Raw genomic sequence first — 27376 nt, 5'->3', positions numbered from 1 at the left:
CAACCAAAATGGTGCCCACCCTTTCCCACCTTTTCCATGTACCCTACCCTGCTCCTGGCTCAGGCCTCTACAGGAGGACTTCTAGAGGGCATGGTTAGGAGGTGAACCTGCTAGGAGACCTTTGACATCCTTAAGAGTGGTGATCAAGATTAGTTGTGGAAGGGATGGGGGGAGGCAAGGCAGAATAAGCCTAAAGCAGGGGGATGGAGTGTCTCAGGTTGCCCACCCTCCCCTAGCTGTCTAAGCACACACAGAATACCCCCTCCCATGGCCCCTGCCCTTGATACCCTTCTCCCCTTCTCTTCCAATCCCTTTCCATATAACACTTCTCCCCTATACAGCCCCCCATCCCACACATAAACCTTCAACACCCCTCTCAGTCCTTCCCATACAGCAACCCTCATACAATACATTTCCCATCCCATATAATAGCTCCTCTCCCCACCCTCACTTCCTACCCAGAACCCTCCTCCCCTCACCCCAACACATTCAACCTTCTCTTCCCCCTTCACCCATCCTCACCCCATCCCCCTCCCCACCCCCGCTGTTTCAGTTCCCGGATCCCAACCACCCCGTCATACACAACCTCCTCTTCCCCTTTCACCCATCCTCACTCCATCCCCCCATTTCAGTTCCCAGATCCCAATCATCCCTCATGTACAACCCCCTCTTCCTCTACATAAGAAAACATCATTTCCCCTCACTCCTCCACGTGTCCCACTCCCCTTTCCTGATGTGCTTCTCCATCCCTTCCCCCCATTACCCCTTATCCACACACAACGCCCCTCTTCCTTTCCCTTTCTCATTTGTAAACCACCAGTGTCCCCTCACAGCAAAAAAAAAACCCTAGAAACCCTCAATATCAGTCATCTCTCAACTCAAGCCCAAGGAACATTTCTGGGCCTCTGCCCCCACCCTCCCCACATATAAAAATAACTACTCAGGTTCCTGTGCCTGAAGATTTACAAAGCACTTTCCTCACAACACCCCTGTGAGGTAGGGTCACAAGTGGGATAATCCTCATCTTACAGATCTGGAAACTGAGGCATGGAGCCATTAAATGTGCCCAGAATCAATTTAGTGTCAGGAACAGGATTCAAACCCAGCTCTTCTGGTTCCAAGCCCAGAGCTGGCCACAGTGGTCTACGCTGCCATTCCTCCAGCTCCTGGTGCCTTTAGCCAGTTGCCACCATGTCAGACGCAGCTTCCAGCTGATTGGGATGCTCGGGACTCAATGTGTGGTTTCTCAGGAGGTCAAGTCCCCTCAGTGGTCAGGAGGGTCGGGGCACAGTCTGGGCCATGGGCTCGAAATCTGAGGTTGTTCTGTGGGATGGTCCCAATAGACTTCTGGATCGTAGGAGTTAAAGCAGGAAGGGTCCTTAGAGATTATCCAGTCCAACTCCCTGCCACTGTCTACATTTTATAGATGAAGAAACAGGCTCTGCACAACAGAGCAAAGATTGGAACCCAAGACTTCTTCAAACATGGCATTCTCCATCTTGCCACACTAGACTCCTCCAAGGAACATCCTCACCCAGCTTTCAAAGACTCACAGGATGCTAGAACTGGGGTGGGGGGTCCTTAAAGCCCATTTAGTTCAAACCTCTTGTTTTTCCCAAGAAAGGAAACTTGGGTCAAAACAAGCGAATGGACTCTCTCAGTACATCAGATGTGGCCCAGCCACCCTAAGTCTCCTGACTTCCCAGCCCCAGGCTCTTTCCTTGTGGAGGTGCTGCCTGTCAGTCACAAGAGTGTCCAGCCTCACTGGGCACATGGAACAAGGAGAGGAGGCCTCCATCCCTTCCTGGTCAGGCACTGAGGTCCTGGATGAGATGCTGGTAGACTTGGGTGGGGCCCTTGAAATTGGCGGTGAAGAGAAACCTTCGGCCCGCCACAGAGATGAAGGAGAAGGCCCGGGGTGCTGAGGGCACTGGGGGCCCCAGCTCCTGCAGGAGCTTCAGGAGCCCCGCGTCTGGCTCATATTGGAACACCAGGCTATAGGTGAAGTCGCTCCCCAGCAGGACTAGGTGGTCCCCAGCGATGAGCAACGGCTGGAAGATGAGGGAACCACGGGACGGCAGCGCCTGCAGCAGCCGGAACATGGAACCATCCCAGCGCATCACCTGTACGGATGGAGTTCAGGGTTGGGAGGCGGTATAGAGGCCCCCCTGCCCTTAGGGCTCTGGGAGTAGAGTTGGGGGGAGGGGTTGTGGCATTCTGAGGTTGTAGGGAAGGTTCTAAGCAATCCTACTTTCCTATCTTAGATCATTCAGCTTCCTTCAAGACAAGTCATCTTGTAGGAGGCCTTTCCTGTCCCCCGTCCCCCCCCCCCAGGTACTAATCCTTCCCTTCTAAGTCTACCATGTATTTACCCTGTATGTATCTTGCATATACCGATGTATGTATGTGCTGAATGTAAGTCCTTGAGGGCAGGGAATATTTTCACTTTTTCTTTGTATCTACAGAGAGTACATGGGTGGCACATAGCCAATGCTTAATAAATAAACATGAATTGATTGATTGACTGCCAGGCAGTAGAGATACAAAGAAAAAAAAAACAACAACAAAACAGGCCTTGAGGAGTTTCCCCTGGGCCAAGGCCTGTCCATCCTTCCTCTGGAATGTGTCTTCCATCTGTCCCTTTGCCCAGGGTCACACAGCTAGTAAGTGTCAGAGGCCAAATTCTCAGGCCGTCATCCACTCTTGCCTGGTTTTTTTTTATGAGACAATCAGAGTCAAGTGACTTGCCCAAGGTCACACAGCTAGTAGGTGTCCAAGACTGGATTTGAACTCACATCCTCCTGACTCTGGGGCTAGTGCTCTATCCATCATGGCATGGCCATCTAGCTGCTCCTCTTGTCCAGATTATTATAACAGCCTCCTGACTGGTCTCCCTGCCTGCATTCTCTCTTCATTTCTCATTCATACTTCACTGACCTCTTTGGTCATCTTCTGACCCAATCACCACTTCGCTCAAGAACTTAGGATAACCATAGGGAATAATAGGTATTATTATCCCTCCATTTCATAGATGAATCCACTGAGGCTCATTCAAAAAGGGTTGAAGGACTAAACCATATTAGAAGTGGAGCTGGAAGGTCCAGCCACCTCATTTGGCAGAGGAGGAAAATGAGATGTCCAACCCAGAATTATCCAGGGAACATAGGCTCCATAGGCCAGGCTCTCTGCTACATGACCCTGTCCCAGCTACGGGATGGAAGCCAAGCTCCGTCACTGGGGAACTTCCTCCATCTGCCCCAACTTCCTCTCCAACTCTTTCTCCGACAGATTCCCCTCTTCCATCCAAATCAGTCTCTTCCCATCCCCCAAACCTGTGCTATCGACCAACTTGGAGCTCCCCTCTTCTGATGTCAGTGCTGGCTCGTGTCCCATCTGCTCCTGGATGCCCCTTCTTGCAGCCCCTTTCCTTCCTCTGAGAGCCTTCAGTTCATGCCATATGGTGAGGTCCCAGATCACTTCCTTGTGCTTTGCACACTGAAATCCAGCCTCTCCAGCATATTCCTAAGATCAAGGACAACTTGTCCTCCCAGCAGGCCCCATCTTCAACATTCGACCCCTCCCCCAGCTCACCCAAGCTAAGGGTGAGGCCCTCAATAAAAGCCTAAACCTAAACTGATCTTCCTCCCACTTCCCCACCCCCTCTCCACAGCCCTCCATCCATCTAACTGTCCCTTCTGCTGTTGAGGGCACTCACCCTGTTCAAAACCTGAAGTTTCTCCTCTTTCTAAGCCATCTTTTACACTGATATCAAGCTGTCCTTCCCAAAGCTCAAGCCTAAAGACATCAGTAAACTAGAGTGATGGCTTACTACCTTTAGGATAAAGAACAAATTCCAGGGTTGGATATAGAGAGTCCTTCACAAGCTGGCTTCAACCTGCCAATCCAGACCTCTCACATCACTTCCTTCCATCTGTGGTCCAGCCAATCTGGCCTTCCTTACCAGTATTCTTAAACTGTTCATCCCCCAGGCCTATAATGCATTCCTTCCCCCTATCTGTGTCTCAGTTTCTTTTAAGGCTCAGCCATCCCTCCAGCTGCTAATGCCTTCTCCTTTAAATCACATCGTATCTCTTTGTATATGCTTATTTATGGCTGCCACACTGGGTCTAGAGTCAGGAAGACCCGAATTCCAGTCCTGCTTCAGATGCTTACTAGCTGGGTGACCTTGGGTGAGTCACTTAACCCATTTACCTCAGTTTCCTCAACTATAAAATGGGCCTATTAATTGCATCTACCTCGGAAGATTGTTGTGAGAGTCAAATGAGAAATATTTGGAAAGTGTTTGGCACAGTGCCTGGCACATAGTAGGTACTCAATAAATGCCTGTTTCCTTCCTTTTAACTTAACCTCTCTTCGCTTCCATTTCCTCATCTGTAATCTGGGGGTGCTAAAGTACCATCCTTCCCAGGACTGTTGGGAAAATACATGTAAAAGCAAACCTGATAATGCTTATATATGTTAGCTGTTATTGTTACCCTATGAACACAGTGAATTCCCCATTTAGACTTGGGCCTTTTGTCTTTTATCCTCAGTGCTTCTCACATAGTAGGTGCTTAATAAATGCCCCTTGAGAAAGGGAGAGATAGAATGGGGTAAATTATCTCACATAAAAGAGGTGAGGAAAAGCTTTTACAGTGGAGGGGAAGAGAGGGAGTGAGTGAACCTTACTCTCATATGATTTGGCTTAAGGAGGGAATAACATACACCCTCAATTGGGTATGGAAATCTATCTCACCCTACAGCAAAGTAGGGGGAAAGGGATAAGGTGGGGGGTGATAGAAGGAAGGGCAGAGCTGGGGAGAAGGTAATCAGAAGCAAACACTTTTGAGGAGGGACAAGGTCAAATGAGAGAATAGAATAAATGGGGGCAGGATAGGATGGACAGAAATATAGTCTTTCACAACATGACTATTACGGAAGTGTTTTGCATGACTACACATGTATAATCTATATCGAATTGTTTGCCTTCTCAATGATGGTGGGTGGGGAAAGAGGAGGGGAGAGAATTTGGAACTCAAAGTTTTAAAAAACAAATGTTAAAAATTGTTTTCACGTGCAACTGGGAAATAAGATATATAGGCAATCTGTCATAGAAATCTATCTTGTCCTACAGGAAAATCGAAGGGAAGGGGGTAAGAGAATGGGAGGGGGACCATGGAAGAGAAGGCAGATTGGGGGAGGGGGTAATCAGAATGCAGGCCGTCTTGGGGTGAGGAAAGGGGAGAAAATTTGGAACTCAAAGTCTTGTGGAAGTGAATGTTGAAAACTAAAAGCTAATTAGAAAAAATTGGTTGGTGGTGTAATGGGGTCAGAAATGGGACTGGGGGCACCAGTGTGAGGGTTATGAGAACAGCGTAAGGAGTAAGGGGGACAGCTTCAGGAGCAGGGAATCAGATCTGGGGGCTTTAGGAGTAGGTCTCTTAATCCTAAAATTTTGATCTGGAATGGACATTAAAATCATAAAGTAAGAGCTGAAAGGAGCCTTGGAGGCCGTGGAATCCAAGTCACTTGTTTTGCCGAGGAGGAAGCTGAGGCTCGGATCGCTTAAACAGGCCATCCTGTCCAGCCACCTCATTATCTAGGTGGGGAAGCTGACCCAGGGTGGGTCAGACTTGGCTAGGGTCACACAGTTGGTAAGGGTGTGAGCCAGGTGAGCCAGGATTCCACCTCTCCTGCTCCTGACGCCAGGTCCCAGCCTGAGTCTAAGCGGCTCCCCTTTCCTCCGTGGAGAGCCAGGTCCACTGATCGGTAAGGTGAGTGCGCCGCCAGGGCCGCCCCGAGCCCCCCACCCCCGGGCCCTCGGCTGGGAGTCCTCACCATGGAGTCGCCCAGGTAGCGGGTCAGGCAGACAAGCACGTCTCCGCCCACTTGGAAGTGGCGGGTGGCGTAGACGTCCTCGGCCTCCGGCACGTCGGTGCGCCGAGAGAAGCGGCCGCTCTGCCAGCGGTAGAGGACCGGCCGCTGCGAGGCGGAGGCCAGCAGCAGGTGCGGCTCCCCGGCCAGCTCCAGGGGCTCGGCGTCCGTGTCTCGGTGCCACGCGTGCAGGCTCTGGCGCGTGTAGAAGCCGTGCCCGGGCCCGTCGCGGCACAGCAGGGTGGTGCGGCCGGCCTTGGACACCTCGGCCACCACGAAGCACGGCTCCCCGTCCAGCCACAGCAGCTCGGCATCATTGGGCTTCAGCAGCAGCTCTGGGGCCAGGGCCTGGGACGGCGACAGACGCAGCCCCCGGCTCGGGCGGGACCACAGCTGGGTTCCCCCCCACAGCCGGGCCACCAGCACGAAGAGCCGAGAGCCTAGCACCAGGGGCTTACAGGCTACCACCGACGGCGCTGGCAGGAGGGGAGGGGAGGAGGGCACGTCACGGGGGGCACCTGGGGATGGGGGTGGGGGGCTTGGGGGCAGGGGACAAGCGGCAGGGCCACGTCTGGGAAGGATGAGGGGCGCTGGGGCGGGGAAGGAGGGAGGGAATGGCAAGGGAAGGGACTAGAGAGGGGGAGGGGCGGCGTCCCGAATCAGCATCTCACCCGGGATTTCTTCATCAGGTCGGAAACGCTGCAGCGTATAATCCCAGACCAGAAAAAGGCATCTGCCGGCGAAGGGCTGGGCCAATACCACGTGCGGCTCTCCCAGGTAGGAGAAGGTTTCCACGCCAAGAGCCGGTTCTCCTAGGGTCTGGAACCAGGACAGCTCTAGGATAGGGCAGTGGGAAGAGTCAGCTCAGTCTCTGCTTTCAGAAAAACTTGGGAAGATTTACATGAACTGATGCAAAGTAAAATGAGCAGAACCAGGCGACCATTGTACACAATATTGAACGATGAACAACCGTGAATGAGTTCTCAGCAATACAGTGTTCTAGCAATTCCAGAGGACTCATGATGTAAAATGCTATCCACCTCCAGAGAGTGAACTGATGGGCTCTGAGTACAAATTGAGACAGACTTTTTCTTTATTATTCTTGGGCTTTTTGGCCTTCCTTTTCTTTTGTAACATGGCAAATAATGAAAATGTTTCGCATGGTTGCACAGGAATAATCTATATCAAATTGCTTGCTTTCTCAAAGGGGGGAGGGGAGGGAGGGAGAGAATATGGAACTCAAAATTTTAAAAAAAGAATGTTAAAAATCTTTGCTTACATGCAATTGAGAAAAAATAAAATAAAAATTAAATGTAAAAAAAAAGTTTTTGCGCAGGCACCGGGGAACCTGGGCCTCTGCTCCCCAGCCTCACTGGACATTTGCACCCTGCCAGCCAGGCCTGGTCTCCTCACTCCCCATACTCCATTTCCCACCTCAGTGCCTTTGGGTTGGCTGTCCCCCAGGCTTGGCAGGTGCTCTCTCCTTATCTTTGTCTCACAGGGTCCCTCTCTTCCTAGGAGATACAGCTCAAGTATCACCTTCTGCATGAGGCCTTTTCTGATGCTCTCCCCTCCCAACTACTGGGGCCCAACTGCCTTGTTTTTAATGACACACCTTACAATAATATATAGGTGTGGATATTACAATACATAATACATATACAAATATATTTATTAACTTTAAATTTGCCCCTCATATATTTTATACATACTCATCGGATTGTTTCATTCTTTGTACTTCTATCCCCAGTGTCTAACACAGTACCTGGCACATAGTAAGCTCTTAATGGGTTAACCAAATAACCAGTCTGGCCTGCTGACTCCCAGTCCCTTCACGGATGCTGATATCTAGCCCCTTGGCCTGTGGGCCTTTCAGAAACTAAGTATCCTGTCCTGTGGCCTCTGCTTCCCTCAGGGCCCAAGCCACATCTCCCCCCTCCCCCATAGAGTGTAAGCTTCTTGAGGGCAGAGTTGTTGGTTTTTTTTTTTCTTTGTGGCCCCAGCAGAGTGCTGGGAACATTGGTTTAGGGACCTCATCCTGAGGAAATTCCATCCATCATTGCAGAGGGCCTCTGTTCTGCAAATTAAGTCTTAAAGTTGCTTAGAGCATATGTGACTTGGCTACGGTCACACAGCCAGCATACAGCAGAGGTGAAATTTATACTTAGGTCTTCTCACCTCCAAGGCTGGCTCTTTAGCCACTGTGCCAAGATAGCACTCCCCTCATTCTCGTTCAGTTGTGTCTGACTCTTCATGACCCCATGGACCATATCAAACCAATACTGTCCATAGGGTTTTCTTGGCAAAGATACTGAGTTGCTTTGGCATTTCCTTTCTCCAGTGGAGTAAGTAGGGCAAACAGAGGTGAAGTGCCTTGCCCAGGTCACACAGCTAGTGAGTATCTGAGGCCTGATTTGAACTCTGCTCTCCCTGACTCCAGGCCCAGCTCTCTATCTTCTGAGCCACCTAGCTGCCTCAGCACTCACTTAGGGATCAATCAACAAGCATTTTTAAGGGCTCACTAGATGCCAGGCACTGTGCCAAGAGATGAGGGTTTAAAAAAGGGAAACGTCCCTGCCTTTGGTGACCTTCCATTCTGATAGAGGAGATACTGTGTACGTTAATAGGTATACGATTAGTTACTTAGTAAATGCGTGTTGAATGAACATGCCCCATTCCTTCCTTCATGGTCTCTGGCAATGGACCTTGTGCTCCCTGGAAAGCCATACCCACAGTCCTGCAGTGAAAGGTGTCTGGGTCCAGGTGTTGGAGCTGTCTGTTGGCTAATGGCATAGGTCCTGCACAGGCTCCAGCTGCCACACTGGCATTCACTTGGGGTAGCCACAGGACCAGCCACAGCAGGCGGCAGTCACAGAGGAACGGGTTTCCTCGAAGATCCCTGGTGGTGAATATGAGAGAAAGCCAATTCCTCCCATTCCTCTAAGTCCCAGCAGATGGATTCCCCCCTTGATGGTCTGGGACTTCTAATTCAGGGGTGGGGACCCTGCAGCCTTGAGGCCACATGTGGTAGGTTCATAGAATTTAAAAAGAGACCTTAGAGACAAGCTAATTAATCCAATGAGGAGTAAACAGTTCCAGAAAGCTTGAGTGATTGGCCCATGATCACAGAAGTAATAAATATCAAAGCAAGGTTTGAACCCAGAACCTCTGACTCTAGCCTGGGTGGCGTACTTAGCTATGTGCTCAAACCGTCCACCTCTGGCCTCCTCTCCTTCTGTGTCCCCAACCCTATCTCTTCCAGAATCACAGAATTTCCCAGTGAGAATGGACTCCAGATCATAATTATTCCAAGCTGGACCATGTCGCTGAGAAGTAGTCTTTCACTTTTTCCTTAAAGCTCCCCCTGTGATGGAGGAACTCACTATTTCAAGGCAGCCTAGGATTATAGGGTCATAGATGCAGAGCTCGGAAGGACCTCGGAGGCCATCTAATCCTATGGTTAAGTGATTTGTCCAAGGTCACACAGGCAGCCAGAGGAAAAAGGCAGGATTTGAACCTAGGCCCTTAGATTCCCAAGTCAGTACTCTTTCCATGGGCCCCTCTTTGTGGACAGTTTTCTCTCTTCCTTTCATGTCCCCAACCTCTGACTCTTCCCTCTGGAGCTCGAAGCTTTCTCTACCCTACACCCAGCTTTCCCTCTCCATTCCTGGAAGTTGGGGGACACTTATGGGAGGAGCCCCTTTCCTGTTCCCACCCCCAACCTATTCCTCCCCTCCTCTTCCCTGTGCCTCACACATGGCTCAGGGTCTCCAGTCCTCGGAACAGGAACTTGGGCAGGGTCTGTAGGTGGTTATTGGCCAAACTCCTGGGATGTAGAGAAGTAAATAAAAGGGCTGAAGACACATTTGACATCACTTCCTCCCCACAAGGCCTTGGGGCAGGGGCTGGTAAGGCCAAGAACCAAAGGGGCCCCCGGGGTGGGAGTAACTCCAGAGTGGTGGGGGGCATTACTTCAGGGAAATGTCCACATCACAGACTAGGACATGTCAGGTTGTTGCTGGGGAAGGGGAGATGCCATTGGCAAGAAGGGACACTCACAGGTGTGTGAGGGATCTTAGCCCCCGGAGGGCATTCTTGGAGATAGAGCTGATGTGATTGTCCTCAATGAACCTGGGGGAGGAGAGGGGGCCCCAGGGGTAACCCCAGCCTCAGGGACCTGTCAGCAGGCCCCCCCTGGAAGCCTCCTCCCATGAGGCAGGTGGGGCCAGAGACCTCCTTCCTGTTTCCAAGTTGGGGTGACTAGAGCATAGAAAGGCAAGTTGACCGGCCCGGGGTCACATGGAAAGTCAGTGGTGACCCAGAGAAGCTTCTGGTTCAGACCCCTTCCCCCCACCCCTCCACTCTGGAAGGTAGGGGGAGCTGGGGAGGAATAATTGGAAAATCGCCTCCCCAATTCTCAGTTCTCCCCCAGAGCACATGCAGCTCTCCTACCTCCTCAGCTCCATCTCTTTCCTCCCCCAAGTAATCCCCCATCCCCTCATCCCACAGGCCCCACTCACAGATACCGGAGATAGGAGAGGCCAGCAAAAGCATCATCTCCAATCATAGAGAAGGTGTTGGCTGTGAAGAGACTGTGAAGGAATTTGAGATTGAGGGTCCTAGTGCAGGACTAAGGAGAAGAGGGCTCTGTGCTCTTCGCCTCCTCCCGCCTCCCACTCCAATCTGCTAGACCCCAGCTCCCCCTCTCCCACACGCTTTGGCCCTTCTCCAAAGACACATTAATAGCCCCCACTGCTCCCCTCCCTTCCTGCCCACTCTCCCAACACGCCTGGTTTCTGTCTGTCCCAGAATCCCAGACAGCTTACAGAAGGTGCAGGGAGGGGACCTCCAGGAAGCTGCCAGAGGTAAGTCGAGTCACTTGAGATCTTACCAAAGACCTAAGGGGATGGGGAGGTATGGTGGATCAGCCCTTCAGCCAATCAGGCTTCCTTGCTCCCAGCTCTACTGTGAGGACCCAAGCATCATCCAACCCCACTCGAAGATCCAGCAATCTATTCCTCATCCTTTGAAGGACCCAAGAGTCCTGGCCTATACCTGTCCTATACTCTCCCTCACCGCGAGCTAGCCCTCACTCCCCATTCTTCCGTGGGTCTTGGGGTCCTTGCTTACATCTCTCCCCCCACCCCCCCCCCCACCGCCCCAGACAGCTATCTCCTATTCTCCATTCCTCCAGGGACTCTGCTATCCTAGCCCCTGTCCTCTCCCACAGGGATGCAAGTATCCAGCCCCCAATCCCAGGGGCCACACCCCCAACTGGGCCATTGGCTTTGGGCAGACTCACAGGGACAGCAGGGTAGGGGGGAAGCCTTCAGGCACTTGGGGGGAGCCGTTGCACAGGGCACTGTCTTTGGTACAGGAACAACTTGGGGGGCACTTCCCCTTGTGTGGTTCCCAGGCTGTCCCTGCCCCACCTAAGAGCAGTAGCAGCAGCAGCAGCCTGGCTCCTTCCAGCCCCCCCATGGTGTCTCAACAACTCTGGGCTGGTGGCCCAGGCTGGTGCAGGTCTGTCTGCCGCTTCCTTTCCTCCTCCTTGAAGCCCAGGCCTGTCTGGCAGGCTCCCTAAAACACCCCAATCTCTTCCCTTGTCCTCCACTCCCTCCCCCTGCCTGGTCCTTCCCAGCCCCCCTTTCACACTGCCTCTCGATCCCAGCCTCCGTCTCCTTCACAGCTCCTGACTCGGCATCCCTCCCAGCTTCTGACTCGGCCTCCCTCCTTTCCCACTCCAACTAGGTCTCTCACAGCCTCTGGCTCTGTTTCTGGCCGGTTTTCTCTGATTGGGTCCCTCTCTGCCTCCCTTTCTGGTGCCTTCTTCTGTCTCTGCCTCCCTGTGTCTTTCCCGGGCTCCCTCTGTCTCTGGGCCCTGTCTCTCCCTCACTCCCTCCTCCAGCCCCTTTCTCCCCCGGGGGTTGGGAAAGGGACTCGGTATCAGGCAGAAGTTGGGGGGGGGGAGATGTTGGAGGGTGGAAGTCTGGAGGGGCAGGGTCAGAGACCATTAGGAAAGACACCGCCTCCAGGGAGGGGATAGGATGGAACCCACCCCCACCCCCCAAGCAAGAAGAAAAAGGGGCCTGACCAAAGGAGGGACAGGCGGGAGACCGGGGAGGTTGGGGGCTGGGTGAGGTGGGATGGGACCAGAGAACCAGATGCCTGGGTCTCAGCAGAAAGGGCCAGAGAGGAGTGAGTGTAGGGGGGGGGGGGGCGGGCGGGGGAGGAGCAGACACAGCAGGGAGCAGATGCCCCACCTCCCCAGGGGACAGGATCCACAAACTGGTACCCCGGACCCCAGAGTACCCCGCTAGATAAAGTTTCTGAAAGTGCTTTCTAAAGTGAAAAGTGCTTTGCACAACTAGAAGGGACCGTTGAGATAAACGTCATTCCTTTCTCAGCTCCAGCCTCTGGACAGAAGCCATGCTTGAGCCCTCCCCATTATGGGGAGGGGCACAGTGTGGGCTGGTGGGGAGTGACTTCTGACACCCTGCAGTTTTTCAGCATGAGGCCAGACCCAGCTAGAAATGCGGCTCCATGCTGCCCTCTGCTGGACATTACTAGGACTGAGCTCTCTTCCCTCAGCCCTTTCGGGAGAAAAAAACAAAACAAAAAGAGAAAGGTAATCCAAGGCGGAGCGTCGAGCCCTTTGGGCTCGACTGGGAAGGATTCTCCAGCCCTTGGTCCCAGGTGGGGAAACACTGATCCTGTCCTGAGAGAGCCCTGAGCAACCCAGCCTCAGGCACTGATTAGCTGTGTGACCCTGGTCAAGTCGCTTAACCACAGCTACCTCACAGGGTTGTTGTAAGAATAAAATGAGATCGTATTTGTAAAGTGCTTTGCAAGCCTTAAAATATTAAGTAAGTGTGAGGTTATTCTTAGCATAAGTCACCCCACTTCTCTATTATATTAAGTGTCATAGAAAACTGAGGCTTGGAAAGAGGCATGGACTTTTCACCGGGGTAGTCAGTGGCTGAAGCAGCATTTGAACTCAGGTCCTTCCGACTCCATGGCCAGTGCTGTGTCCATTATTCCTGAGAGAGGTCAAGTGCTGTTATCTGCATTTTAAATTTATTAAATATTTCTCATTTCTGAGAGCTAAATGAACAGCAAGCTGGCTGAGGTGTCGAGAAGACCTGGGTTGGAGTCCTGTTCCAACACAGGCTGGCTGTTATGTCCCTGGACAAGTCAGTGCACCTCAGTGGGCCCCTTGCCAGATGGGCTGCTGATCAGCATAGAGTAGGAGAGAGAGCTCTGGGCTTGGAGTCAAGAAGAGCTAGGTTCAAATCCCACCTCAGACTTTACTGGACAAATCACTACCTCTGACTGCCTCTATTCCTCATCTCTAAGATGATGCTCCTAGGATCTGAGGTATGTATTAGCAGAAGGAGTTCCCACAAAGAGAGTTTTCGTACAGAGATGAAATCTTGGGTCTGGACTCCCATTTCCCAAAATTAATGAGGAAACACTGATGAAGTGACATTCCTAAATTCACATGCTCTGGCTCCCTATTTAGGGAAGATTGGATATACCACAGACCCAAGGAACAGCTTAAGGTATAAAAGTAATGGAGTGGAATGGAAAGAGAATGGGGCTGTGGATTCGAATTCTCCACGGGCAACTCAATACCAGTGTAATTTAAGGCAGGTTGTGTTTCTTGGGCCTCGTTTTCTACGTCTGCAAAATGAAGAGGCTGGCTCAGGTCCATGATAAGGTCTATGATCATATGAATAGAGAGATTTGTAGAATGTTAGAGTTGGAAAAAACCTTGCATACCACCAAACAATTAATCCAACATTTATTTACTTGTGCCCAGCACTGGGCTAAGTGCTACGGATACAGAGAGAAAGCAACCAGCCCCTACCTTCAAGGAGCTCACATTCAAGTGAGGGAGAGAGCATGCTCATAAATCTGTAGGTAACATTGGCAAAGATCATTTGATTTGTCAATTAAGAGATAATTGTTAGTTCTGCAGACAACAGTTATCATTGAATGATAAGGTCAGAAATATATATATATATGTATTTATACATATACACACTTATAATACATATATATAATATATACACATATATCCTTTCCTGTTTCTGTTTCTCTTTTTTTCTTGATATATCTATCTATAGAGAGTGCGATAGATTTGCAGTTTTGTGAGCAATCATATTTTTTACTATACTATGTTATGGAAATGGAAATGCTTGTTTTATTTCATAAATTAAAAATAAAATAAACAAATGTGGAAAGAGTATGTATACATAGGAATGTGTATGTGCACATATGTGTGTGTGTGTGTGTGAGAGAGAGAGAGAGAGGGAAAAGAGAGTTGGAGAGGGAAGCAGAGAGACAGAGAGAGGGAAGTGAGAGAGAGAGAGAGAGAGAGAGAGAGAAGATGGTAGGTAACCTTGGGAAACTACTAACACATGGAAGGACCAGGAAATGTCTCCTACAGGAGTGGCCCTTGAGCCAAGTGTTGAAGGAAGCCAGGGATTCTACAGCTGGAGAAGCAGGAGATGAGAGGTCACGAGGGTGTGACCTGGCTACGAAAGTGGAGAGAAAGGGACAGATTGAGATGATGTGGAGATAGAAATGACAGGATGTTGGATATGTGTAGTGAGGGAGAAGGAAGAGTTGAGGAATGATATACCAGGTTGCAAGCCTGGGTGATTAGAAGGCTAGTGGTCAGTAATAGGGGTCTGGGGAGAAAGTTCTGGGACTTTGACTCTGGGAGCTTCTGGGACATCCAGTTAGAGCTGTCCAAAAGGCAGTCAGAAGCTTGGGACTGGAGCTCAGCTGCGGGGTAGGGGGGATAAATGGATCTGAGAGTTAGCTGTCTAGAGATGCTAATTGGGTCTATAGGAGTCCGTGAGAACACTAAGTGAGATAGGATAGCAGGAGGACGGCTTGGAGGAACCACCACCATTAGTGGGCATGGCATGGATGAAGTGCATGGATGGTGAACAAAAGAGGAGGAGTCAGACATGGAGAGGAAGACCAGGAAAGAGCTGTGTGGACAAAAGAAAATCAGAGAAGAGAGCATCTATCTGGGAGAAGGTGACAGACAGTGTCCGAAGGCTGCAGCAGTGAAGGAGAAGGCTTGAGAAAAGGCTGGTGGATCTCTCTATTGGAAGGTGATAGGTGGCTCTGGAGGGAATGGTGAAGTCAGGAGCTAGACTGCTGAGGTTTCAGCAGAGCCTGAGAGGTGGGGAAGTAGAGACTCCCATTGTAAACGGCTTTCTTTAGGAGTCGAGCTGGGATGTAGAGGACAGGTAGCAGGGATGTTTACATTAAGGGGGGCTTTTATAAGGAGGGGGGAAATGTGGGCAGGTTTGCCGGTAGCAGTTAAAGACCGAGGAGATAAGGAGAAGAATAAAGATTAGAAAGGCTGACCGATGGTCATGATAATCTGCCTGAGGAGTTACAAGGGGATGATGGGATCTAGGGTGACCGTCTTCTCAAAGAGAAGATAGAGATAGAGATGGAGGAGGAGGTGGCTGAGGATGGTGTCCAAGGGATGGGGCTCCAAGTGGATAGAACTCTGGGTCTCTAGTCAGAAAGACCTGGGTTCAAATCTCACCTCAGAAACTTATGAGCTGTGTGACCCTGGGCAAGTCACTTAACCTGTTTGCCTCACTTTCCTCATCTGTAAAATGGGTTATTGTGAGGATCAAATAGGAAAACTGCAAAGTGCTTGTCACAGTGCCCGGCCCATAGCAAGCACTATATAAATGTCAGCTATCATTATTGCTACGTGAGATGTTCATCCTTCATTCTCAGTGACATGATGAGGTCGATGTCTTGACTTGCATGTGAATCAGACTTAAGTGAGGCAGGGCTGTGAAAAGTCATCAGCCTCACTGTCTCCTCCAGAGTCATCAGAGTCCGGTGGCAAGACAAAAGTCAAGACCTCAGCCTTTCTAAATTAAGGTCTTTCCCGGGTCTCAGTTTGTCTGAGGCCATGTCCATTCAATGACTAAATAAGGAAGAGGATGGAAGTGGGAACTCTTCATGAGAAGCTTCAATTGAGGGGGGAGGAGCAGGAGGCAAAGACCTCAGCTGAAGAGGAGGTGGAAGGAGTCATCGGGGAGACTTTAGGAGAGATGGAAGGTTTGGAACAGCTGCTGTTTCCAGTGGGATAGAAAATGGAGGAGGGAAGAGAATGATTGCCTTGCTTTGGTGAGGGCCCCTTGAGATTAGATAGCCTAAATCTATTAGGCCTCAGAGTTTCTCAAACTTTTTTTGCATCAGAACCCAAATTATTGAGGACCCACCCCACCACCCAAGAACTTTGTTTATGTGGGTTATACCCATGGAGATTTACCGTACTGAAGTTAAAAGGACTTAGTTTTATTATAAAAAGTTTTTACTTTGATGGCCCCCTGAAAGGGCCTGGGGGTAGCTAGAGGTCCGGGGACCACACTTTGAGAACCACTGTGTTAAATCCTCCAGTTTAAATGTCTTGTTTTAGTCAATAAGTCAGTAAGCATTTATTAGGTACTTACTGTGTGGCAAGCACTGGACTAAGTATTTACTAAATACAAGTTAAAAAAAAAGTCAGTCCCTTCCCTCAGGGACCTTGGTTGGTTATTTGTTGTCCTTCCTTCTTGAGGAGGACCAAAATGACATCACTATGCTAAGAGTCAAGCTTCAGTGTGTCCCTGTGGCTGATCAGACCAATACAATGCTCTACACAGGTTGGGCACAAATAGTCCCTGTGAACATTTGGGGTGGATCCTCTAATTGGCACATCCTGCATTTCCTCTGAGCTGCTTCAATTCTGCTTTGCTCATAGAGCACAGCACCTCCTGTGATGAGGGCATGCCATGCTGGGCCTGTGCCAGTCTCTCCCACATCTCACAATAACTTCCAAGGTTCTTAAGAGAGACCTTGAGAGTGTCCTTCTTTGGACAACTACGTGAACACTTGCCCTGTGTGAGTTCTCTATAAAATGGTCTTGCTGGCAAGCGTACATTTTGCATTCAAACATGGCCAGCCCATTGGAGCTGCGCTCTCTGAAGCAGAGTTTGAATGCTTGACAGTTTAGTTTGAGTAAGGACCTCAGTGTCTGGTGCCTTATCCTGCCAGACGATCTTCAGAATCTTCCTAAGACAATTCAAATTGACATGATTTAGTTTCCTGAACTGTGTGACCTCCTGTGTGAATTCCTACCACAGCACTGGTAGACTGTCCAGGTCTCACAGGCATACAACAATGAGGTCAGCACCACAGCTCTATAGACCTTCAGTTTGTTAGTCAGTCTAATATCTCTTCTCTCCCATCCTTTCCTTCAGAGCCCCCCCAAATACTAAGCTAGTTCTGGCAATGCCTGTGTCAACCTCATTATCAATGTGTATATCCCTGGGAAGTATATTCCAAGGTAAGTGAACTTATCCACAGCATTCAAAACCTCTCCATTTGCTGTAACTGGTGGCTCCATGTATGGATGGTGTGGTGGTGGCTGATGGAGCACCTGTGTTTTCATGGTGTTAATTACTAGGTCAAAATTGGCACAAGCAACAGAAAATCCATCCATACTTCATTGTATCTCAGCTTCAGAGGCTGCATTGAGTGCACAGTCAACTGCAAACAGAAAATCATGCACCAACCCTCCCTCCAGTTTGGTCTTGGCTTGTAGCCTTTTAAAATTGAAGACTTTACCATCGGTGCAGTAGCTGACCTCGATGCTGAGTTCATCCTCATTGAAAGCATTTGATAACATGGCTGAGAGCATCACTCTAAAAAGCATGGGAGCAAGCCCACAGTTTTGTTTCACTCCGTTGGTGACTGGGAAGGCGTGAGAGAATCGTCCATTATCCAGAACCCGGGCCAGTGATATACGATTCTGATGAACTTGTCCGAGCAGCCAGATTTTGACATCGTTTTCCATAGGCCCTTGTGACTGACAGTGTCAAAGGCCTTGGTCAGATAGACAAACATTGTGTATGCTTGGGGAGCTCACATTCTAATGAAGGAAGGTGACATTAAAAAAGGGGGAGCTGAAAAGCTTGGGGGGAGGGGGTAATGAAACTGAGACATGGTGGTGGACTAAAGAATGAAAGTGCCTGGTCTGGGTCCCTTTCCAAAATGGAGGTGCCTGGAGGAACAAGAAAGAGGCCACAGGGAGGGGTAGGAGGCAGCTGGGGCATAAGGCCCAGAGATGGAAGGTGCCTTGTAAGTGCCAGAATGGATACATAGAGCGCTGGTCTGAAGAATCCTGCCTCCCATGCTTAGGAGCTGTGTTTCCACACATAAATCATCTCACTTTCTAGCCTGAATTTTCTTGTATCTAGAATGGGGTCAATAACTCTTGCACAACCTACCAGTTTGTCATGGGGCTTTAAAACAAACACAGAGTGGAGTTAGCCCTTCGGTTGTTGTTGGAGTTCCCAGAGCGGATTATGATGGTGGAGTGGGGATAAGAACAAGATTCCCATCAGTGTTTGTTGTTCAGTTGTGTCCGATTTTTCTTGACCCCATCTGGGGTTTTCTTGGCAGAGATACTGGGATGGTTTGCCATTTCCTTCTCCAGCTCATTTTACAGATGAGGAAACTGAGGTAAACAGGGTCAAGTGACTTGCCCAGGTTCACACAGCTAGTGTGTGTTTGAGGTCGGATCTGAACTCAGGAAGACTCATCTTCCTGACTCTAGGCCTAGGGGCTCTAACCACTCTACCACTAGCTGCCCTCCTACCAAGGAAAGCTATACAAAAGGGGAGGGCTTGAGGAGGGAATTCCCCTTCGCTGGAGGTCTTTAGTTACCATGGGGATGATCCCTCCTCTCTAATGTTGTGGGTGGGGTCCCTGCTGCCTCCTTTAGTCCTGTCTCTGTTGCCTGTCAACTAGTGTAGACAGCTTGAGTCCCTTAGGGTCAAGGTCACGAGATCCTAGGATTTAGACAGAGAACCTTAGAGGCCATCCAGCCTGATGCCCTCATGTTGGGGAGAAGGAGAGAATTCAAGGGTCTGTGCTCAAAGTCACATCAGTAGCAAGCAGCAGAGTTCAGATTTGAAATAGGATTCAAACCAGATCTTCCGACTCCTCCAGATTCTATGCACTTGATCCTAGACCATGGCAGTCTCTAGTCCTGGTGGGGGCTTTGAACTTGTGATGGTAACTAGGTGGGATTAATCCAGAAAGGCTTCCTGGAAGGTGGAGGGTGGCGGAAGTTCCAGCCAGGGTTTGAAAGGTGGGAGGAGGACCATGGACTGGAGAATGGTTCTAGCATCCAGGTGGCCATGTCCCAGGCTCAAAGCTTCTTTTCCTCCTCCAGGGCTGTTCAAACATTAAGATGATCATTAACCAGGGCTGGTCAGTGACCCTGGGAGTGATCTGGGACAGAAAGGTAGAAGGGGTCCTGCCCCAGAGCTGAATCCAAATGGGACCATGCCCAGGCCTACAGGCAATCCAACATCCATACGTGAAGCCAAGAGGGGAGGTGCCCCAGGAGGGGATGGGGGTCCTGTCCTGTTTCCCCTGGGGGAGCAGCAAAGACCTGACCCAAAACCAAGTTACCTCAAAAACTAGGCATGGGGGCAAAGGAGTGTGTGACAAGAGAGGGGAGCCTCAGGCTGGGCTGTGAGACCAAAAGATGTGAATTGTTTCGGAATCAGGTGAGCTGCCTATGAGTGTTGGGGTACGTGTGAGAGAGAGAGAGACAGACAGACAGACAGACTGACAGACAGACAGAGACAGAGAGACAGAGACAGAGAGAGACAGAGAAAGAGAGACAGAGACAGAAAGATAGAGAGTGAGTGAGAGAAAAGGGGTGGAGGCAGAGAAGGAGGAGGGAGGGAGGGAGAAATAGAGAGAGAGAGAGAGAGAGAGAGAGAGAGAGAGAGAGAGAGAGAGAGAGAGAGCTGCTAACTTACGAAGTTAGGTGGTATAGTGCCAGACCTGCAGTCATTAAGCCTGCATTCAAATCTTGCCTTGGATGTTTACCATGCTTCCTAGCTGTGTGACCCTGGGCTAGCCCCTTAACCTCTGCCTCAATTTTCTCAACTGTGAAATAGGGATTAATAATAATGCTTAGCTCCCAGTGTTGTTCTGAGGCTCGAATGAGATAATAACTGTAAAGCACCTAGCACGGGGCCTGCACACAGTCAGCACTATAGAAATACTAGCTTCTGCCGTCGTCGTTGTTATTTGTTACTATTTTTCCACGCCTCCCTGTGTTCACTTGTTTCTAGGTGTCAGCATGTCTGGGAATTAACGTGTGTCTGAAGGAGTCTCGGTGGGTATCATAGTAAAGTGAAGAATTAATGCACCCAGGCCAGGCCAATCCCTGCTCTGAGGTCAAGTCAACAGAGACACGGACAACGTGGGCCGTAACCTGAGGGCCGATGATTGATTTCCACGACACTTAGAAGTCTGAGGTGGCTGAGTGGCCCAGTGTATAGAGTCAGGAAGACTCATCTTCCTCAGTTCAAACCCAGCCTCAGACATTTACTAGCTGTGTGACCCTGGTCAAGTCACTTAATCCTGCTTACCTCAGTTTCCTCATCTGTAAAATGAGCTGGAGAAGGACATGGCAAACCGCTCTAGTATCTCTGCCAAGAAAATCCCAAATAGGGTCATGAAGAGTGGGACAGGACTGAAAAACAGCAGCATAGGCCTGAAACATTATATAGGGGATAAAGCAGACCTCCCCTAATGGGGTGGAGTGTCTAAAGCACTAGCCTGGAGGAGGGAAGGAGGGAAGGAGATGAAGGGGCAGCCACCGGCTCTCCTCTGATCAATCCCAGCAGGCTTTTAGGAAGAGGTGAGGGGATTCTCAATGGCTGCTAGAACATTTGGAGAGATTTCTCTTGGAGAGGCTTGGGGGGGGGGCGGGGGGTGGTCTGGCCCCATCAGCCTAACATGAGGTAGACCTATGCGTGTTGTCCTATGGCCAGGAACTTCAGCCTGGTCTCCATCAGACCTCGAAGTCCCCCTTACTGTCCCTCTACCATGTGGGTGCCTGTCAGTAGCATATTTCACCGTTGTTTGTGAGGAGAGAGTTAAGCTAACGGGCCCTGGGCTTGTTCTGGCCGGGGGCCTCGCCCCCCCAGTCCCCCGCCCCCTGGCCTCCCTCCAGCCTGGGCTCCAGTTACAGCGCCTGGGGAGGAGAAGGGAGGGGAAGAAGAGGAGGAGGAGGGGGGCGGTGCATCCAGGCCCAGGGGGTCCTCAGCAGAACCTTCGGGACCCCTGAGCACAGACATCCTAGGATCGAATACTGGTCTGTTTGGGGTGAGCTTTTCCAAGCCCCTGAGGTCCCCCAGCCATGATTTGCCCTTTCCCCTGGCTCTCTCTCTGGTTTGGGGGGGAGGAGTTCCTATTTTGGGAGCAGAGAGAAGGAGAGAATGTCCTGGGCCAGTATGGGAGTGTGTGAAGGAGCATGGGTGTAGTGGGATGATGGGGGTGGGGTGGGGGGTTACTGTGGATCTGCTTTTCCTCCTGGCTTTGGGGCTTCTGCTTCTCACCAACAGAGGGGTTGAGGGGAAAGAGGGGAGGATTCTGTCGTTAACGCCTATTCCCCCTGACTGGTCTAAGGGCTGGGGAGTAACAGTGGTATGTGCATATCTGTATGTGCTCCAGGCACCAGGGGTTTGGGCTGCATCTCAGCTATGGAGGAGAGAGGAGAGCTTAGAGGCACCCCCCCACACCCCACCCTGGAACGTTGGGCAAGGACGTGACCAAGGGTGACCGGGTCTATCCGGGGCTTCCCTTGGGGCAGGGCTGTTGGGTCAAGCTACAGGCTGGAGTGATTGTGAGTGTGTGTGTGTGTGTGTGTGTGTGCTCGTGCGCTCGCGCCCCATTCCCTAACTGCTGGACCCAGATATGCTTCTCCACCCCGAAAGCTGCTCAGTCTGGCTCTTCGAGATGTAGCTGGGGACAGAGTTTTGTTGGTCTGTTTGTCCAACTATTCTAGAAATTCCCTGAGCGTTTGTTTTTGTCAACAGTGACACCCCTTGGCAAAGTCCAGCTGTGTTTCAGGAGTGGGGGGTGGGGTGGGGGAGGAGTATGTGCTGGAGCTGACTAGGCTCCCCCTGTCAGTCACTGCATCCCCCTTCCTAAGAGTGGCTGGGTGGCCCTCTGCGAGCTCAAGGGAAGGACAGGGTGCAGTTGTCATGACTACGTAGGGAGGCAAATTCCTCTGGGGTGATGCTGGAGATATTTATACCCCTGGGTCCCATGCCCAAGGGTCAGGCGAGGGTTAGGCAGGATGCCAGGGATGTTACAGTGACAGCAAATGGATTATGGAGTGTGCAACCTTGTGTGTGTGTGTGTGTGTGTGTGCCTCGGTCTCTTCACCCCATGGGGACTTGTGTGTCCCTTTCTGGATGACACCGCACCTCCTGGATCCTTTCCAGCTCTGTCTGGTACTTTCCTGTTGTGTAACACACACACAGATACACACATACTCTCTCACACACACACACACAATCACACTCACACACACACTCTGAGGCTGGACCTCCAAGAGGTCGGGCTCTCAATCCCCCATTCTTTCTCCATTTTGGGGAGCTGCAGGTTCCCATGTAGGTACAAGGCTGTATCCCCCCCTCACTGTGACTCCCTGATGTATGCCCTGTGTTGCTCTGTTATGTTTCCGTGGCTCTCTGTTCTGGCTCTGAATCCCACCCCCAGGAGGGCTCCCTCCGTATCTCGGGGAGACCAACGGTCCAGATGGCTCTGGCTGGATTAGGTCCTAGGCCCTTCTTAGACTTAACCCCTTGGGATCTGGCTCAGAGCTGGTGGGGGAGGGTGTGGTAGAAAAATGTAGAGAAGGAGGGGGGCCCACTGGGAGAACCTAACTGGGTCTACTGTGTCCCCACAGGACAATGGAGCCCCCTACCCAACTCCTGCTTCTCTGCATAGCCCTGATCTCAACAGCCAAGGCCGGTGAGTCTAGTGGGTAGAGAGGAGAGAGGATAGCCTGGGGTGGGGGGTAGAGGGGCAGGCAGCAGTACAGCTTCTAGCCAGACTCCCACCCTAGACTGCCACGGTATTAGGCAAAATATTAGCCACTGGCCAGTATATACGTGTGTGTGTGTGTGTGTGTGTGTGTGTGTGTGTGTGTGTGTGTGTTCATAAGCATGAACAGCCTCAGGCCTCAAGCTTCCAAACACCCAAGTTATCTGTGCACCCAAACTCTCCCCAGAGAAGCCAGCCTCCCCCAGGGTGAGAACCCCTTTTAACATCAGGTCACACCAAGCATAACAGGGACAGGGAGTGAATCTAGGGCAAAAGGATAGCCACGTGGGTATCCCATGCAGAAGCAAGGCTGCACCATCATAAGTATCAACAGCAAATTTCTAGAACACAACAGTTTTGTGAGGCCACCAGGGCAGGGACTATTAGCCTTGTTTTATTAATGGGGAAACTGAGGCCCAAGGAGGAGAGAAATCTTGCTCAGCTTTCTATAGTGAGCTAGTGACTTGTCAGACCTTGAATTAGCACTCAGGTATCTTGACTCCCACCAATTTTATTCTCTCCACTGGGATAGGAAGGGACAAAGGGTTATGCCTCCCCTCCAAACTATAAACAGAAAGTCTAGTGCCCAGAAAGGTCCAGTTATAGGCTAGAGCTCTCATCCCTGAAAAAGGATGCCTTTAGTATCCTCCAACCCATCTCCCTAACCCCAAATCCTTGTATCTTTCCAGAAGCTCCGAAGGAAAGAGACCCATTCACATATGGTATGAATTCATGTCTGTTTTGGTATCTGTCTCCAACCCCATGTCTTGGTGCGCTCTCTCTCTCTCTCTCTCTGCCTCTTTCTCTCTGTCTCTGTCCCTCTCTCTCCTCTCTGTCTCTGTGTGTCTCTCTCTCTCCTCTCTCTCTCTTTGTCTCTCTCTCCTCTCTCTGTCTCTTTCTCTCTGTTTCTCTCTCCTCTTTTTCTCTGTCTCTGTCTCCTCTGTCTCTGTCTGTCTGTCTGTCTCTGTCTCTCTCTGTCTCTTTTTGTCTCTCTCTCTCCTCTCTCTGTCCCTTTTGTTTCTCTCTCCTCTTTTTCTCTGTCTCCTGTCTCTGTCTCCTCTCTCTCTCTCTCTCTCTCTCTCTCTCTCTCTCTCTCTCTCTCTCTGCCTCTCTCTCTTTTTGTCTCTCTCTCCTCTGTCTCTTTCTCTCTGTTTTTCTCTCCTCTTTTTCTCTGTCTCTGTCTCCTCTGTCTCTGTCTGTCTCTGTCTCTCTCTGCCTCTCTCCTCTCTCTCTCTGCCTCTCTCCTCTCTCTCTCTCTCTCTCTCTCTCTCTGTCTCTCTCTCTCTCTCTCTCTCTCTCCCTCCTGACTACTCCTCATTCCTCATTCTCTTCCCTTTCTCAGACTACCAGTCCCTGAGGATTGGAGGGCTAGTTTTTGCTGGCATCCTCTTCATCCTTGGCATCCTCATCATCCTCAGTAAGTCTTCCTTAATACCCATGGGGGAGGGGACCAGAGTGGGGGAGGTGTATGGAGGAAGGATCCCACACACATCTGTGAGGGCATTCGCCCTGTGCAGACACTTGTTTGGGTGCCTGTTGTCTCCCAGATAGAATGTAAACTCCTTGAAGGTGGGCACTGTGCCCAGCTTTTTTGTCTTTGTATCCCCATTGCATGGCACATGGTAGGCACTTAATACAAACTGATTGACTGATTGATTGATCCCCACCAGGCCGAAGATGTCGCTGCAAATTCAACCAACAGCAAAAGTGAGTGACATGCTCTGTGCCCTCCCTCTGCCACACCATTCCCTTGGCTGTCCCTTTGTCTCCATAAAGTCTTCCATCTTCATCACTCTCTCTTTTTTTTTTTGTTGCTTTTTGGCAATTGGGCAATTGGGGTTAAGTGACTTGCCCAAAGTCACACAGCTAGTACATGTGTCAAGTGTCTGAGGCCACATTTGAACTCAGGTCCTCCTGACTCCAGGGCCAGTGCTCTACTCACTGTGCCACCTAGCTGCCCCTTCACCACTCTCTCCATCCATCCTGGACCCTTTCCCTCTCTGTGTCTAACTTGTCTCTAGCTTTTTGTCTTCTCCTTTCATCTCTTGATTATTCCTCCTGTCTCTCTGCGTCTCTCTGTCTCTATCTTTGTCTGTCTCTGTCTATCTGTCTCTCACTAGTTTTCCTCTGCATGCCATTCTCCATCTTCATTTCTAACTTTCTCCGTCTTTTCATCTCTATGTCCCCACCTGGGGTTGTCTTTGTCTTTCCGCGTCTGTTTCTGACGCCAATTTCATTTCTAACACTCAGTCTCTGACTCTTTTTTAAAATTATGAACTCAACACATATGACATTTTAGTACCAAAGAAGGAAAAAAGGAAGATTGTATATGAAGCTATGAACTTCTGTGATGTAGTTGGTTTTTTTTTCACTTTGTCATCCAATCTCTGCTTCTGACTCCATCTTCATTTCTCACCTTTTCTCTGTATTTAATTGGATTTTCATCTCTCCCTACTTTTGATTTTTTTCTCTGTGTCCATTTCTCTCTCTAACTTTGATCTGTGTTTCTCCATTTCTTGAATTCTATCTATTTTCATTTCTATCTTTGTATCTTTTCATCTTTCTCCATCCTGGGGACACACCCACCTCCCCCACCCTACCCCCACATACATATACACACACACAATCTCTCTCTTCTCTCCCCCTTTCTGTTCTCTCTCTGTCTCTGTCTCTCTTCTCTCTCCCCTTTCTGTTCTCTGTCTCTTTTCTCTCTCCTTTCTGTTCTCTCTCTCTTCTCTCTCCCCTTTCTGTTCTCTCTCCTCTGTCTCTCTTCTCTCTCCCCTTTCTGTTCATTCTCTGTCTTTCTTCTCTCTCCCCTTTCTGTTCTCTCTCCTCTGTCTCCCTATTCTCTCCCCTTTCTGTTTTCTCTCTGTCTCTGTCTCTCTTCTCTCTCTCCATTCTGTTCTCTCTCTCTTTCTTCTCTCCCCTTTCTGTTCTCTCTGTCTCTCTCTTCTCTGTCTCTTTTCTGTTCTCTGTCTCTTTCTTCTCTCTCCCCTTTCTGTTCTCTCTCTCTTCTCTTCTTCCCTTTCTGTTCTCTCTCTGTCTCTCTCTTCTCTCTCCCCTTTCTGTTCTCTCTCTCTCTTTTCTCTCCCCTTTCTGTTCTCTCTCTCTCTTCTCTCTCCCCTTTCTGTTCTCTCTGTCTCTTTCTTCTCTCTCCCCTTTCTGTTCTTTCTCTCTCTCTTCTCTGTCTCTTTTCTGTTCTCTGTCTCTTTCTTCTTTTCTTCCCTTTCTGTTCCCTCTCTGTCTTTCTTCTCTCTCCCCTTTCTGTTCTCTCTGTCTCTTTCTTCTCTCTCCTCTTTCTGTTCTCTCTCTTCTCTCTCCCCTTTCTGTTCTCTTTCTCTTCTCTTCTTCCCTTTCTGTTCTCTCTCTGTCTCTCTCTCCTCTCTCCCCTTTCTGTTCTCTCTCTCTTCTCTCTCCCCTTTCTGTTCTCTCTGTCTCTTTCTTCTCTCTCCCCTTTCTGTTCTTTCTCTCTCTCTTCTCTGTCTCTTTTGTGTTCTCTGTCTCTTTCTTCTCTTCTTCCCTTTCTGTCTCTGTCTCTTTCTTCTCTCTCCCCTTTCTGTTCTGTCTCTTTCTTCTCTCTCCCCTTTCTGTTCTCTCTCTCTTCTCTTCGTCCCTTTCTGTTCTCTCTCTGTCTCTTTCTTTTCTCTCCCCTTTCTGTTCTCTCTCTTCTTTCTGTTCTCTCCTTCGTGTCTCTCGTTTCTCTCCCCTTTCTGTCTTCTCTATGCTCCTCTTTTCCTCCATAGCTGGCTCCCCTAACATGGTTCTCTTTGCCTTTCTCCCGCTTCCCAGAACTGGGGAACCCGATGAAGAAGAGGGTACTTTCCGCAGCTCCATCCGCCGTGAGTTCGCTTTTGGAAGCCCTTCCCTGAGGAACCCCACTTAGAGAAGGGGGTGTGGTCACTCAGGGGAGATCACTAGCTGCCTCAGAATGATGCAGAGAAAACCCCTTCCCGGGGAAGATCCTTGGCTGGGGGAGGAGGGTGGGCAGAGATGAGACCCAGAGGAGAGAAATTTCCCAGATGACGCCCTCCCCATCTCTGCCTTCCCTCCCCAGGCCTGTCCAGCAGAAGGCGGTAGGAGCCTGAGATGAAGTCAGAGAGACTGACCAGGTAATAAATCCTTATCAGGGGAGGGACGGGGAGGGAAGCGAAGTGGGGATATCAGGGTCCTGAAGACCAGGGGTTGGGGGCCAAGACCCCCCCCCCGGGGGTTTGCTCTGCTACAGGTCCCTCTATGGATCTAACCCTCTCCTCCCACCCGCTCTCCACAGGTTTCCCAGGGTTCCTGCCCGCACTCCCACTCCCACGGTGCCCCCAGCACCTCCAAACCTGTAATAAAGGCCAGTCTTCCTCCCCGCGCAGCCAGTGTCTCTGTCCCACAGCCGGGTCCAGCCACCCGAGTCCCCAAGAGACTGAAGCTCCCTCTGTCCCCCCACTAGGAGGCGCCCCCGCCCACTGGCTCCGCAGACACTCAAGGCGGGGACTCGGGCTTGCATGCGGGAGGGGGAGGGGTCGCCGAGGGGAGGCGGGGGCGGGGAGCCCGGGAAACC

The 27376-nt window shown here is 50.5% G+C and overlaps 3 protein-coding genes across 7 annotated transcripts in view; 1 reads left to right on the top strand and 2 right to left on the bottom strand.

The window, feature by feature from the left end:
• The window catches only part of LOC118839020 (zinc finger protein 850-like), a 902460-nt gene that overhangs the window by 141419 nt on the left and 733665 nt on the right, over positions 1-27376 (bottom strand). The gene's annotated exons all lie outside the window — the stretch shown is intronic.
• Positions 937-20395, bottom strand: LGI4 (leucine rich repeat LGI family member 4). 5 transcript variants are annotated; one of them, XM_036746441.1, is made up of 10 exons: positions 20361-20395; positions 13510-13596; positions 10701-10772; positions 10395-10466; positions 9934-10005; positions 9629-9700; positions 8604-8773; positions 6546-6710; positions 5839-6350; positions 939-2123 (listed from the first exon to the last, which is right to left on the bottom strand). In XM_036746441.1, exons 1-10 carry the CDS (start codon positions 20372-20374, stop codon positions 1809-1811), a joined length of 1551 nt encoding a protein of 516 aa, XP_036602336.1. In that variant the 5' UTR covers positions 20375-20395; the 3' UTR covers positions 939-1808. The 5 variants fall into 5 exon arrangements, with proteins under 5 accessions (XP_036602334.1, XP_036602335.1, XP_036602333.1 ...); XM_036746439.1 differs by lacking the exons at positions 13510-13596; positions 20361-20395 and adding an exon at positions 11177-11493 and having other exon boundaries at positions 937-2123; positions 10401-10466; XM_036746438.1 differs by lacking the exons at positions 13510-13596; positions 20361-20395 and adding an exon at positions 11177-11493 and having other exon boundaries at positions 938-2123.
• FXYD1 (FXYD domain containing ion transport regulator 1) lies at positions 19269-27187 on the top strand. The gene is made up of 9 exons (XM_036746480.1): positions 19269-19484; positions 20061-20104; positions 22691-22755; positions 23517-23549; positions 24170-24244; positions 24498-24534; positions 26617-26666; positions 26882-26936; positions 27098-27187. The coding sequence occupies exons 1-8, from the start codon at positions 19401-19403 to the stop codon at positions 26902-26904; spliced, it is 411 nt and encodes a 136-aa protein (XP_036602375.1). The 5' UTR covers positions 19269-19400; the 3' UTR covers positions 26905-26936; positions 27098-27187.

The sequence above is a fragment of the Trichosurus vulpecula genome, chromosome 2 (assembly GCF_011100635.1).
Source record: "Trichosurus vulpecula isolate mTriVul1 chromosome 2, mTriVul1.pri, whole genome shotgun sequence".
Lineage (NCBI taxonomy): Eukaryota > Metazoa > Chordata > Mammalia > Diprotodontia > Phalangeridae > Trichosurus > Trichosurus vulpecula.
This window is presented reverse-complemented; position numbering and strand designations above follow the sequence as displayed.